Source organism: Scyliorhinus torazame, chromosome 1 (genome assembly GCF_047496885.1).
Source record: "Scyliorhinus torazame isolate Kashiwa2021f chromosome 1, sScyTor2.1, whole genome shotgun sequence".
Lineage (NCBI taxonomy): Eukaryota > Metazoa > Chordata > Chondrichthyes > Carcharhiniformes > Scyliorhinidae > Scyliorhinus > Scyliorhinus torazame.
Genome location: NC_092707.1, coordinates 210,661,437 through 210,675,781, shown reverse-complemented (window position 1 = coordinate 210,675,781; position 14,345 = coordinate 210,661,437). Strand labels below are relative to the sequence as shown.

At 50.0% G+C, this 14,345-nt stretch overlaps 1 protein-coding gene across 6 annotated transcripts in view; it reads left to right on the top strand.

Moving 5' to 3' along the window:
* The window catches only part of col16a1 (collagen, type XVI, alpha 1), a 779,331-nt gene that overhangs the window by 709,873 nt on the left and 55,113 nt on the right, over positions 1–14,345 (top strand). For all 6 annotated transcript variants that reach the window (XM_072502210.1, XM_072502224.1, XM_072502220.1 and 3 more), the window contains 3 exons: positions 9,921–9,974; positions 10,060–10,104; positions 10,711–10,755. In XM_072502210.1, coding sequence (XP_072358311.1) covers positions 9,921–9,974; positions 10,060–10,104; positions 10,711–10,755 — 144 coding nt within the window. The remainder of the gene's footprint in view (positions 1–9,920; positions 9,975–10,059; positions 10,105–10,710; positions 10,756–14,345) is intronic.

Sequence of the window (14,345 nt, the reverse complement as noted above, 5' to 3'; positions counted from 1 at the left end):
AAATGTATTTTGGGGAAGGAAACTCTCCAACCTGACCCACTCTGCCCTCTGTGGGAGCTCAGTCCTCCAGCAATTTCTTTGCCCTCTACAAGCCATACTATTGGATCAAACCCAAAACAAACCCACCACCACCTTCTCAGGCCAAATGAGGATAGGAAATAAATTCCAGCTATACCAATGACACGCATATCCCCAGAACGAAGTAAGTTTAAAAAAATGCTAGTGCTAGAGAGGATTGCTCATTTAGGTTGTGCCTGTTGCACACAGCTGTCCAAGTCTGAGACAGATCCGATCAATGTCCCCAACCTCAGCCCCAACCACAAAACTCTTTCAACTCACCACAAGGACATTTCTATTCATTTCAATCACCAAATCTCCATTCTCCTGTGCTGCCTACTGATGAAACAGCAAACTAGTGCCAGTCTAATTCACCAGCACACCCAATGACTGGATTCACTCCATCCTGACTCATCTCAAACAAGTTTCTTATCCAAACAGGAGACTTTCAGCCCTGGGCTGAGTTTGAACCACGGAATAATTTCTAAAGATCAACAGCTGACCCATAACCTGACTTCAGCCTTTACATATCACAAACCCACTCTTCGGGAAAACCTGTCCAAGGCTGTGCAAGGTTGGATGAATAATAAGTACAAACACCTGTGCCAGTTTATAGAAGTCCCAATTCCAATCTGATCACTATAAAAATACATTGATGTTTCAGTAATGTTTCATGACTTCATGGGCGGGATTCTCCATTTCTGAGACTGTTGACGCCAGCGCAGAATTTGTTGACTTTCACAACACAAAACAGGCGCCAAACCTGGATCGATTCAGCAACTATGGAGGGGCTAGCACCGGTACCACGTGGAACACATCGATTCCAATGAAAAACGGTGCGGGATTCGCCGGGTCTGTGATTAATACTTGGGAGGCTGACCAGCTGCAGCCGCACACACACATTACTCCCCACACACTCATCCCAGCGAACAAGATGGCACTGGTTGTGCTGGAGTATGCCCATACAGCTGATGGGTTGTCCGGGGTCAGAGGGAACCTCGTGGGGTGGCCTGAGGGGACACCTATACGACCCGTGGCCCTACGTTCACAGAGCTGTCAGCAATGTGTGAAGCTGCATGGTTGCCTTGCCGGTTGTGGCAATAGTGTTCCATGTCTGTCCACCATGACCCCACAGCCCACCTCCTGACCAACCCCCGCTACTCCCACCAGCCCTGGCAGAAGCCCCCCGAACAGCGACACAACTTGCAGAAAGCTAGGGCGATGTTGGACACTTTCCGTACCCCCTCTCTCTCCCTCAGCAGCCATGATGCCGGTTTCACGATTTTTTAAAATAAACATTTTATTGAGGTATTTCTTTGGCATTGTAACAGCAACAATATAAACAATGTACATAACAATATTAACATAGTGCAAATACTGCCTCCCTCTCCCACAGGTCCCACCATTACTTAACCCCCTAATCTACGTTAGCCCCCTCCTCCTTCTGCTGACGATTAATTCTCCGCGAAGAAGTCGACGAATGGTTGCCACCTCCAGGCGAACCCCAACAGTGACCCTCTCATGGCAAACAGAGAAAGCTAGCCATGTCCGATAGCCAGGTCTCCAATTTCAGGGGCTTCGAATCCCTCCATGCTAGTAATATCCGCCTCCGGGCTACCAGGGAAGCAAAGGCCAGAACATCTGCCTCTTTCACCTCCTGGATCTTGCGACACCCCGAAAACCGCCACCTCTGGACTCAATGCCACCCTTGGACATGACATCAGCAAACCCCTGCCAAAATCCCCTCAGCTTTGGACATGCCCAGAACATGTGGACATGGTTCGGTGGCCCCCGCCCCCCTCCCCGCACATTTTGCACACCTGTCCTCCACCCCAGAGAATCTGCTCATCCGGGCCACTGTCATGTGAGCCCGGTGAACGACCTTAAATTGTATCAGGCTGAGCCTGGCCCATGTTGCGGTCATGTTGACTCTACTCAACGCATCCGCCCAGAGGCCCTCCTGTATCTCTCCCCCCGGCTCCTCCTCCCACTTTTGCTTCAGCTCCTTGGTCTTCATCTCCTCTGATCCCATAAGCTCCTTATATATGTCCGAAACGCTCCCCTCTCCTATCCATCCTCTAGAAACCACCCTATCCTGAATCCTCCTTAGCGGCAGGAGTGGGAAGATTGGTACCTGTCTCCGCAGAAAGTCCCGCACCTGCAGATATCAAAATTTGTTTCCCCCCACCAGTGTAAACTTCTCCTCCAGCGCCCTCATACTCGGAAAACTCCCCTCTATAAACAAGACCCCCATCCTCTCAATCTCCGCTCTCCACCAAATTCGGAACCCCCCGTCCATCCTCCCCGGGGTCAAACCGGTGATTCTCACAGGTTGGGGACCAGACCGATGCCCCCTCTGCTCCCACATGTCTCCTCCACCTCCTCACCATGGCTATATTAGCCACCCAGTAATAATTGCTGAAATTCGGCAGCGCCAGCCCACCATCCCCCCGACTCCGCTCGAGCATTGCCCTCCTCACTCGCGGGGATCTGCCCCCCCCCACCCCCCCCCCCCCCACACAAAGCCGGCAATAACTTTATTGACCTGCTTAAAAAAGGACCGTGGGATGAAGATGGGGAGACATTGGAAAACGCATAGGAATCTCGGGCGGACCGTCATTTTTACCGTTTGAACTCTGCCTGCCCAGAGACAATGGGAGCGCGTCTCATCTCCGGAAATCCTCCTTCATCTGATGCACCAACCGGGCCAAGTTCAATTTATGTAGCCTGTCCCAGCCCCTCGCCACTTGGATACCCAGGTACCTGAAACTGCCCCCTACCACTCTGAACGACAGTTCCCCCAGTTGCCTCTCCTGACCCCTCGCCTGGACCACAAACATCTCGCTCTTCCCCCATAGTAAGTTAATGCCACGAAATCCGGCCGAATTCCCCAAAAATTCCCATAATTTCTTCCATCCCCTCATTTGGATCTGAAACATACAAAAGCAGGTCATCCGCAAACCGTGAGACTCTGAGCTCCACCCAGCCTCCCCCTCCCTCCCCACCGGACCAGCCCCTCGAGACCCTCAGAGCAATTGCCAGCGGCTCTGTAGCCAACACAAACAGCAGTGGGGAGAGGGGGCATCCCTGTCTCGTCCCCGGTGCAGTCTAAAATAGTCCGAAGTCGTCGTGTTCGTCCGTACGCTTGCCACAGGAACCTGGTACAGCAAGCTGACCCAGTCAATAAAGCCCCCCCCAAATCCGAACCGCTCCAGAACCTCCCATAAATAATCCCACTCAAGCCGGTCAAAAGCTTTCTCCGCATCCATCACTACCACTACCTCCACCTCCCTACTCTCCGGGGGCATCATGATCACGTTTAACAGCCTTTTTAGATTGGCCACCAGCTGCCTGCCCTTAACGAACCCCGTCTGATCCTCCACAATAACGTCCAGTACACAGTCCTCCATCCTGGAGGACAAAACTTTGGCCAACACGTTCAACAGGGAAATCGGCCTGTAAGACCCACATAGCTCCGGGTCATCAGGATAAGCAAAATCGTGGCCTGTGACATCGTCTGGGGCAGAACCACTCTTTCCGTAGCCTCGTTAAACACCTTCAACAGCACCGGTCCCAATATCCCGGAGAACGTTTTATAGAACTCAACTGAGTATCCATCCGGTCCCGGGGCCTTACCCACTGCATGGCCTTCAAGCCCTCCACTATCTCTTATAACCCGATCGGGGCCCCCAACCCTTCTACCAGCTCCCCGTCCACCTTCAGGAAGTCAGACCCTCCAGGAAGTGCCTCATCCCCTCCGGCCCCGCAGGGGGCTCCGACCTGTACAACCTGCTTTAGAAATCACCGAACATCTTACTCACCCCTGCCGAATCCCCAACTAAGTTCCCATCCCCGTCAATAACTTTCCCTATTTCTCTAGCTGCCTCCCTCTTTCTGAGCAGCTGTGCAAGCATCCTGCTGGCCTTCTCACCGTGCTCGTATATCGCCCCCCCTCGCCTTTCTGAGCTGTTCCACTGCCCTCCCTGTGGTTAACAAGCCAAATTCTGCCTGTAGCCTCCGACGTTCCCTTAAATGCCCTGCCTCTGGAGTCTCCGCGTACCTCCTGTCGACTTGTAGAATCTCTTTTACCAGTCGGTCCGTCTCACCCCTATCCGTCTTGTCCCTGAGAGCCCGGATCAAAATCAGCTCTCCTCTCACCACTGCCTTCAGCGCTTCCCAGACCACCACTGCTAAGACCTCCCCCGTATCATTTACCCGCAAGTAATTCAGCATGCAATTCCTCAGCTTTTCGCACACCGCTTCGTCCGTCAATAGCCCTATGTCATAATATGCACCCATGCACATCATGAGGTAAAAACAGGCAGTGACAGACACCCAGGTTAGCCAATCAACATACAGGACAGAACACAACCAATCACCAGACAGAACACCAGAGGGGGGCTTCCAACTATAAAACACACGAGGCATCAGCACTCTGCCTCTTTCCACTGGTGACAACTGTAGTGACAGTCAGGGTGTACAAATCATTCAACACCTGCTACACATGGATCAGAGCTGGCCTGGTCTAGTAAGTTAGAGTTAGTATACTTAGAGTAGTAGAGTGTCAACCCACAGCCAGCTGTGTGCATTGTTACAGAAGTTCAATAAATCGTATTGAACCAACGCCTACGTTTGGTGTATGCTTTACAGTTCATCTGCATCCTGTTGCAGTCCGTGTTACCCCAGGGTTAATAACACGACATGATACCAGGAGTCTACCTTGATTAATTCAGTGGCGACCAGCAAGTGCCTTCCAGCGGCATGGAGAAGATCCAGGCCCCTCCACCGCTCTGGATCTCCGGTAATCTCGGCGCCAACTGGCGGGTCTTCAAGCAGAAATTCAGTCTATACATTGAGGCCTTGGGCCTCGAGGATGCGTCCGATGACAGTAAAATCACGCTGCTCCTATCGACTGCGGGGGACCAGGCCATCCAAATCTTCAATTCACTCACTTTTGCCGACGGCGAGGACAAGACCAAGTTCCAGAACTTGTTAGCTAAATTCGACAGTCACTGTGAAGTCGAAACAAACAAGTGCTTTGAGCGCTTTGTCTTCCAGCAACGCCTTCAGGGTAAAGATGAGCCTTTCCAATCCTTTCTAACTCATCTCCGCATATTAGCGCAATCCTGCAACTACGGTGACACCGCTGATTCCCTCATCAGGAATCAGATCGTGTTTTGGGTCCAGTTCGCCGCCCTGTGGGAGCAGCTCCTAAAAATAAAAACCATGACCCTGCCAGTAGCCATCGAGATGTGTAAAGTGCATGAACAGGCGAAAAGTCGCTACTCCCGCCTTAAATGGGGCAGCGCGGTAGCATTGTTGATAGCACAATTGCTTCAGAGCTCCAGGGTCCCGGGTTCGATTCCGGCTTGGGTCACTGTCTGTGCGGAGTCTGCACATCCTCCCCATGTGTGCGTGGGTTTCCTCCGGGTGCTCCGGTTTCCTCCCACAGTCCAAAGATGTGCAGGTTAGGTGGATTGGCCGTGATAAATTGCCCTTAGTGTCAAAAATTGCCCTTAGTATTGGGTGGGGTTACTGGGTTATGGGGATAGGGTGGAGGTGTTGACCTTGGGTAGGGTGCTCTTTCCAAGAGCCGGTGCAGACTCGATGGGCCAAATAGCTTCCTTCTGCACTGTAAATTCTATGAATCTATATAAATCGGCAGAACAGGACCAACGTGCCTCCCACGAGGCAGAGAGTGTACAGGCCATCGCCCGAATGTGGCGCCTTAGCATCGATGAAGGCGGCCATTTTGTCCACTTTTCCCGGGGTCCCACGCATGCGCACCATGGACAGGAGAACGAAGCAGCCGAAGACCACACTGCGCAGGTGCCAGCGGCGGCTGACCGCACTGCGCATGTGCAATGATGCACGGAGCATTACGACGTCGACGATCAGGGGCTGTTTAGCACAGGTCTAAATCGCTGGCTTTGAAAGCAGACCAAGGCAGACCAGCAGCACGGTTCGATTCCCGTACCAGCCTCCCCGAACAGGCGCCGGAATGTGGCGACCAGGGGCTTTTCACAGTAACTTCATTTGAAGTCTACTTGTGACAATAAGCGATTTTCATTTCATTTCATGACGTGCCCGAACTGCGGCACCGCCCACTTAAAGCGGCAATACCCTGCAAGAGGCAGGCGATGTTTAAATTGTGGGAAGCCTGGCCATTATGCAGGTCTGCACCACCGATCGTGGGCCAGCGATCCCAGTTCCAGCGCAACCGAGTTCGAACTCTGCAGCAAGAACTGCTGGATTCGGAACCTAGTAACACCACGGATCCAGAGGACAACTGCCTGGAGTCTCCATATCGTGTGGGCATCATTACCACATATGACAAGGCCTCCTCAAATTCAGCAACACGCCGACCCACCCTCAACGTGGATTCTGCGGACTCAGCTTCTGACTTTAACATTGCACTCCTGGTGTACAGGGCAACCCCTCTGTCCACCGGTATGTCTCCGGCACAACTCCTTATGAATCGTGACCAGCGGACGACTGTTCCGGCCATTCTTTTACCAGACCCGGATCACCTCCCAGTGCTGCAAAAGGTGCAGCAACGCAGAAACCGGCAAAAGCTGACATACGATGCTCATGCTACTAATTTGCCTGTGCTCTCTCCGGAAGATGCTGTTCGCATCAAGTTGCCTGGTGGAGGCTGGTCAGCTCCAGCTGTTGTTGTTCGACAGGCTGCCCCCAGGTTGTTCGTGGTTCGCATGGCTGATGGCTCCATTGTCAGGCGCAACAGAAGGGCACTACGCAAACCTGCCTGCCCACCACCGAATCTCACTTTTCCAGCTGTCGTTATGCCTTCTCCGGACACCTCGCTCCACGATGCCACCAATCTGGCTGCAATCCCGCCTGTCAAGGCGCCGTCGTCCCCACATCCACCTCTCAGGCGATCGACAAGGATCCGACACCAGCCCCAGAGATTGGACTTATAAATATTTCCTTTGTACATATTGTTCTGTATCTGCACGCTCGACACCTTACATGTACATATGCATTCACTCACCATTTGCTGTAAATAGTTATATCTGTAAATATGTCGTATATGCTCTAAGCAATCGACATTTTTTTTAAAAAGAGGGATGTCATAATATGCACCCATGCACAGCATGAGGTAAAAACAGGCAGTGACAGACACCCAGGTTAGCCAATCAACATACAGGACAGAACACAACCAATCACCAGACAGAACACCAGAGGGGGGCTTCCAACTATAAAACACACGAGGCATCAGCACTCTGCCTCTTTCCACTGGTGACAACTGTAGTGACAGTCAGGGTGTACAAATCATTCAACACCTGCTACACATGGATCAGAGCTGGCCTGGTCTAGTAAGTTAGAGTTAGTATACTTAGAGTAGTAGAGTGTCAACCCACAGCCAGCTGTGTGCATTGTTACAGAAGTTCAATAAATTGTATTGAACTAACGCCTACGTTTGGTGTATGCTTTACCATTCATCTGCATCCTGTTGCAGTCCGTGTTACCCCAGGGTGAAGAACACGACACCCTACATTCAACCTCAATTGAGGGCGCTGCTTGCTATCCATACTAACCTGCAGGTCAACCCAGTGCGGAGCGTGGTCAGAGATCGTAATCGCCGAATATCCTGTGTCTACCACCCCTGCCAGTAAGGCCCTACCCAAGATAAAAAAGTCGATCTGAGAGTACACCTTATGTACATGGGAGTAAAAAGAAAACCCATTTGCCCTCGGCTGCCTAAATCTCCATGGATCCACCACCCCCCCCCCTCCCCCGCCCCCATCTGCTCCATGAACCCTTTCAGTTCCTTTGCCATTGCTGGCACCCTGCCCGTTCTCGAGCATGACCGATCCAGTCCCCTCCCATGATCAGCTTGTGCAAGTCCAGATCCGGTATCTTCCTCTTTATAAATTCCACGTCATCCCAATTTGGCGCATATACATTAACCAGCATTATCTTCATCCCTTGCAGCTTACCACTAACCATAATATATCGACCCCCCACATCCAAGACTATTCTTCCCACCTCAAATGTCACCTGCTTATTAATCCAGGTCGCAACCCCTCTAGTCTTTATATCCAGCCCCGAGTGGAAAACCTGACTGATCCAGCCTTTCCTGAATCTAACCTGGTCCACTACTCTAAGGTGCGTCTCCTGATACATTACCACGTCCGCTTCAGTCCCCTCAGGTGCGCAAACACACGTACCCTCTTTACTGGCCCATTTAACCCTCGAGCATTCCAGGTGATCAGCCTAGTTGGGGGGCAAAGAGCCCCCCCCCCCCCCCCGGTCGATCAGCCATCACCTTTCTTAGGCCCGCCTTCAGCCCCTGCGCCTCCTCCGGCCCTCCCCTCGGCGGCCCCCGCCACCGACCTCCTCACTGTCCCTCCACCGAAGTCCCTCCCTCGTCAGCAGGACCACTCCACCTCCTCCTCCTCCCCCCGCCACCCCCAGCAACACTACTCTAAAACCTAGCCCATCTAGTAAACTAAACATATGCACACACCCGACTGTGCTTCCGTGAGCTAGCTCACCCAGCTAGCTTGGTGGCCCCCGCACGGCACCAAAAAGTCTCCCACCTATTGTTCCCTCGCTCCCTCCCCCCGCTTGTACAAACAAATTCCCTCATCTAACAATCCCCAGACAAACACCCAGCAGCAAGGAAGAAAAAACACCACCCACTGAAACTCAAACAAGCACGTCTCCACCCCGCAAAAGTGCACATCAATGAAAAAGACATTGCCAACATCCACCGAAAAAAGAACCCGAAAATAGAAAATAACCCCCCCCCCCCCTCCCCTGCTTAAATAGAACTCATAAAACAGAAACGAAACAATAAGAGGAGACAAAACCAATTTAAAACAGAAAAAAGGGCCCAATTTTGGCCAACAAATTGCCTCAAAGTTCGCGAGTTCTCCGACCCCCACCAGTCCTTTTAGCAAAGTCCAGCGCATCTTCGGGCGACTCAAAATAATGATGCTGGTCCTCATATGTGACCCAAAGACGAGCCGGATACAGCAGTCCGAACTTCACCTGCATCTTGAAGAAGATTGACGTAACTTGGTTAAAGCCTGCCCTCTTCCTCGCCACCTCCACACTCAGGTCCTGGTACACCCGCAGGATGCTGTTGTCCCACTTACAGCTCCGCGTTCGTTTGGCCCACCGAGGAATACATTCCTTGTCCAGGAACCTATGGAATCTCACCACCATTGCCCTCGGAGGGTCCCCCGCTCGTGGCTTCCTCGCAAGTGTTCTATACGCCCTGTCCACCTCCAACTGTCGGGGGGAATGCCCCCTCCCCCAGCAGCTTTTTGAATGCCCCAGCGTCCGCTCCCTCAGCCCCCTCCGGGAGCCTGACAATTCTCAAGTTATGCCAGTGGGCCCGATTCTCTAGGTCCTCCACCTTCTCCTGGTCGGTTTCACGATTTTTTAAAAAACGCAAGTGAATTGCGGAGGCCCCAGAGAATATCGGGTCGGGCCCGCTAATGATATGCAAATGGTGTTTACTGTACCTGCGTTCTGGTACTCATTGACGCTGCTGTCGAGGTGACGAAGAATTGTGATTTGGTGTCAAATCGGCCATCGCCCTGATTTTGACGTTGGAACCTGTTCTCCGCCCAATCGCATTTCCTGATTTCGGCATCAGCCAACGGAGAATCCCACCCTTTATATTTCAATCTGGTCCCATGAAGTTGCAATAATTGACAAAATTGTTTTGTTGAAGTGTTTACTAGTGAAAATTCTGCTTCCTTTAAGTGGACCAGTGTCTTGAGTGGACAATAGGATATTGGAGACTAACTGGACAGGTGGTGCTAAGCGGACCATTCCTGCATTGTTATCCCTCTCTCCTGATGCATCTTTTACCTCTTCTTTCACAGGGACCTCCAGGAGTAGAGGGTTTGGATGGGAAGGAAGGGAAGCCAGGCTCCCAGGTAGTACATTAACACAATCCCAATTTTTTTCTGGCATTCCCACAAAGAGGGCAGAGTCGCTGATGATGTTTATTTTGTGTTGCAGGGTGAAGTTGGTCCACTTGGACCCCCAGGGCCCAGGGGTCCACATGTAAGTAATTGAACCATCCATTCAGGTGCACGAGAGACTTTTTTCATTCTCCATTATGTAAAATGTTTTTTTTTTATTCTTACCCACGTGGACTGACTTTAGAACTTAAAGGGAAAAGAAGACAGGTCACATAAACCTGGGTTGTATTCCTTGGATATTACATGATTCAAGGTTTTACGTCAGACAGGTAGCTAGATTAGCACAGGCTTGGAGGGCCAAAGGGCCTGTTCTTGTGCTGTGCTTTTCTTTGTTCTTTCTTTGAAGGCAATCTTCAATGTGTTTTCAATGATCAAAGGATTTGACGGGGTTGATGAGGAGAAGCTATTTCCTCTGGTGGGAGAGTCCAGAACAAGAGGCAGAACCTTAAAATCAGAACTCAGCCATTCAAAAATGATGTCAGGAAGCATTTCTTCACACAAAGGGTGGTAGAAATCTGGAACTCTCTACCCTGAAAGCACCTGGAGGCTGACAGGCAATTGGAACTTGCAAGACTCAGATGGGTGGAGTTTAGTGACGGGAGGGGTTTAAGCAAGGAGCTAAGGGGAAGGTGTTTGTGTAATTCTGTAAAGGTGAGAGATATTTTAACTGGCTTCTTTCCTTCAACAGGGATTTAAAGGAAAACATGGGCTTCCAGGGCAACCCGGACAGAGAGTAGGTATCTGTGTGTAGGTACTGTAGCATTTTGTGTGCATGTTTGTGCTCAATGAAAATGGTGTCCACACATGTGCTTGTGTGTGTGTGTGTATGTGTATGTTCTATGGTTCTGAGTATCAGAGTCACTTGGAGTGGGTGGGGAAAGATCCAGTCGTCAGGTCTCTGTAGGAGGCAATCACATAGGCTAGGCATTAAGAATCCAAATTAACATTCCAGAACCTCCAAGGATCTCAAAACAATCTCGGGATTGTTACCTGAGCTACGCACCAATTGACATAGGGATGAAAAGATCTGAAAATCAGCCACATGCCTGGAGGATAGCCCCAAAAGCAAGGGTCACACTTCATGAGCCAGTAGCATCAGGACTGGGGAAAGAGGGAGCTGTTTGATTGGGATGGGCAAGCCTTAAACTGGGCTTGGATCAATGTCCTGGCACATTGAAAAAACAGTTGCCATGCCCCCAGTATATTATGAACTTCCACCAATACTAAAATATTCAGTCAATACTGCGCCAGGTTTTTGGATGCTTTTAAAATCGGCGAAGTGCTATTTGCGGACAGTTCCACCAAAGCCATCAAACTTGCTGCAATTAATTCAAGTATTTGAGATAATTAGCAGCAATACCTTGAAAAAGGGAGATGTCCACAGAGAAGATGTTTCCCCTAACCGGTTTAAACTTTGTGTTCACCTGAGAACAAACCTCCTAGAAATTTGACTATAAGAAATCTTACTGCCTGTCGGAATTCCACTTGTTTTACAAGGGCTCCTGCTACAACTTTAAAGCATCAACTCCTTCGAAGAAACCTAACCAATGTTGCAGGGGACAGGAGATAATAAACCAGAGATTGTGTTAGCCATAACATGTACAAGTGTGCTACCTTCACCTGTAAGCAGTCTTGGAGAGTGTGCGTCTGAAACAAGTGTGTGTAATGTCATGTTTTAAACTCGGGGTACTTCGGATAACTTCTTTTGTGTTAAACTCACAAAAGCTTGAAGCCAACATTATTTGAGACCCACAGTCTGAGGGTAAGAAAAAACACCTCTTACAAACAAAACATGCTGATCATAGACAGAAAAGGACATCTGTCTGTGATGCAGGGCAATAGAACGGGGTTTAATCTCATGAGACTAATGGGAGTGGAGGGGGAGATTCAGGAAAGGGTAAATGTCAAGATTCTCGAGCTGAGCAGTGTTTTGGGTAAAATAAGCAGAGTGGCTCAGGAAGAGATAACAAGAGTGCCAAATTTAGTAGGGAATTAGTGATTAATGTGACATCAGAGAAAATTGTAAAAAGAGTCAGATCAAATGGGTGAGATCATCTGGCTCTTCACGCCGCTGAGATGTTCTGGTCCCGCCGATGGCCCTCCCCCACCGCGGGTTTCCCGGCAGCATGGGGTGGAATCAATGGAAAATCCCATTGATAGCAACAGGACCAGAAGATCACAGCATAGGCCAATGATGGGCTATCTCCTGGCGCCAAGAAACATGATAAATTAGACGAAGTAAACGCTCAAATGAAAGTTAATGGCCGGGATTTTCCGGTCCAAATTTGCCCCACTACCGCTGCCAGCGAGAATGGAGAATTTGGCACTCAGCCAACACCCCATTCATTGCAGTGGGAATGGACAATCCTGCTGGTATGAATGAACATGAATCCCGCCCAATAATTTTTATCTAGGGCTGGATTCTCCCTTGCCCCAGCCGCGTATTTCTCTGCAGCGTGATATTCGCTGGCAGCAGGATTCTCTACTCTCACCGCTTGTCAATGGGATTTCTCATTGAAGCCACCCCAAACCAACGGGAAACCTGCGGGTGGGGGTGCGCTGCTGGCAGGAACAGAAAATCCCATTGCCCAGAGAATTACAGCCCTACTAGGCATTATAGAGCCATGGAACTTTGCCGCCTTTAAATTTATTTTGTTATTCGTATCAAATGTGGGTCCTGGCCCGATGGTGTTGGCTGGTCATGTTTTATAGGAGGTGGCCAATTATAGAGGCCACCTCTGAATTCAGGATGGTGGGTGGGTGCCTGAGACTGGAGGCTCAATCAGAAAACCGAGTGCTATGTATGACCAGCAGTTAGGAGAGCGTCAGTGTCTCAAAATGGAGAAGCTCTCTAAAGCCTTTGAAAAATTTAGAAGTGAAGAATGGTCGAAGCTGGCTGGCTATGGAGCTGTGTCCCCTGGTCCCAGGTGGAGGGGGTTAGAGGAGGCATCAATGGCCGTCTAATGTTGGGAAATTCCCCACAACGGTGGCAACTCACCTCAAAGTGGCCCTAATTGGCTATCCAATGCTGCCAGGTGTGTATTCACTTCTGCAATTGACCCCATCTCTGGAAAGCTAGCTTGGAGACGAGAACACATTGGTGAGCTGACCTGTCACACCATCTTCCGATTTCACTGCTGGTCTCGCCTCCAACCCTACCTCCGCCCAAGGGTGGGAATAAATTATTACTGACCTTTTAGCAGAGATTGACAGAAGGAAAAAGGAGGAGGGTGGCCCTGATAATAACAGATGAGATTAAGACAAAAGGATCTTGGCTCAGCAAATAATACCAGTTTGAGTAGAGCTAAGGAATAGCACAGGGCAGAAAACATTGGTGGGAGATGTTTATGAGCCCTCTCCGAGCAACAAAGTGTTGGTCAGATTATAAATCAGGAAATTAGAGATGGAGTATATAAAATAATACACTTCCAATTAATACATGTTTCTCAGTAATAAAATCCAAGACGACTGCATATTTAAATAAACTGATTTACAGAATTTAGTTTGAAGCTTACAGAACTAGAGATGGCTATATATCGTGAAGAAAAGTGACTGCTTACCTTGCATACCATTACAAGTTTAAAAACTACACTAATTTGGGACATGAGGCTGAATGTTTAACACTTCTTTATACAATAGAGTTTCTAACTCGTCCCTGAGTCATAGGTATGAGTAACGCTGATCATGTCTAATCGCCAGAGAGGAGGATGGGCGCAGACTCGGGCTTAGGCTGCTTTGCAGCATTTGCTGTACAGTTAACCCAAACCAATCTTGCTTTATGTGACTTGGGACTTTGAGGTATGTCTCACTGGTCACGTAAGGATGCGACTACAAAGAACTAATCACATGACAGACCAGTGTCGTGCCTTGACGACAGCTTAGCAGAATATAGTATCAGGTTAATAAATTAATATACTTTTTTTTAAAATTTAGAGTGCCCAATTCATTTTTTCCAATTAAGGGGCAATTTTAGCGTGGCCAATCCACCCAACCTGCACATCTTTGGGTTGAGGGGGCGAAACCCACGCAAACACGGGGAGAATGTGCACGGACAGTGACCCAGAGCCAGGATCAAAAGGGCTGCTACAGGTCGGTGGCTAGGTGTCTCTACCGGATAGCGATCGTTGGATTCAAACTTACTGCTGCCGGTGGCTGGTCTTCCGAAGGTCTCGAGCAGGCGAAGGTGATAGAGAGAGAGATCTGAACTTGGACCTTTACTTTTATAGGGCCCAGGGGCTTCCCGCCTCCCGGGGCGGCCCTTGACCCTGAGTCCCAAGTGATTGGATTTGTCCCCAATCCCTGGGGTCGATGTGTCCAATGGTG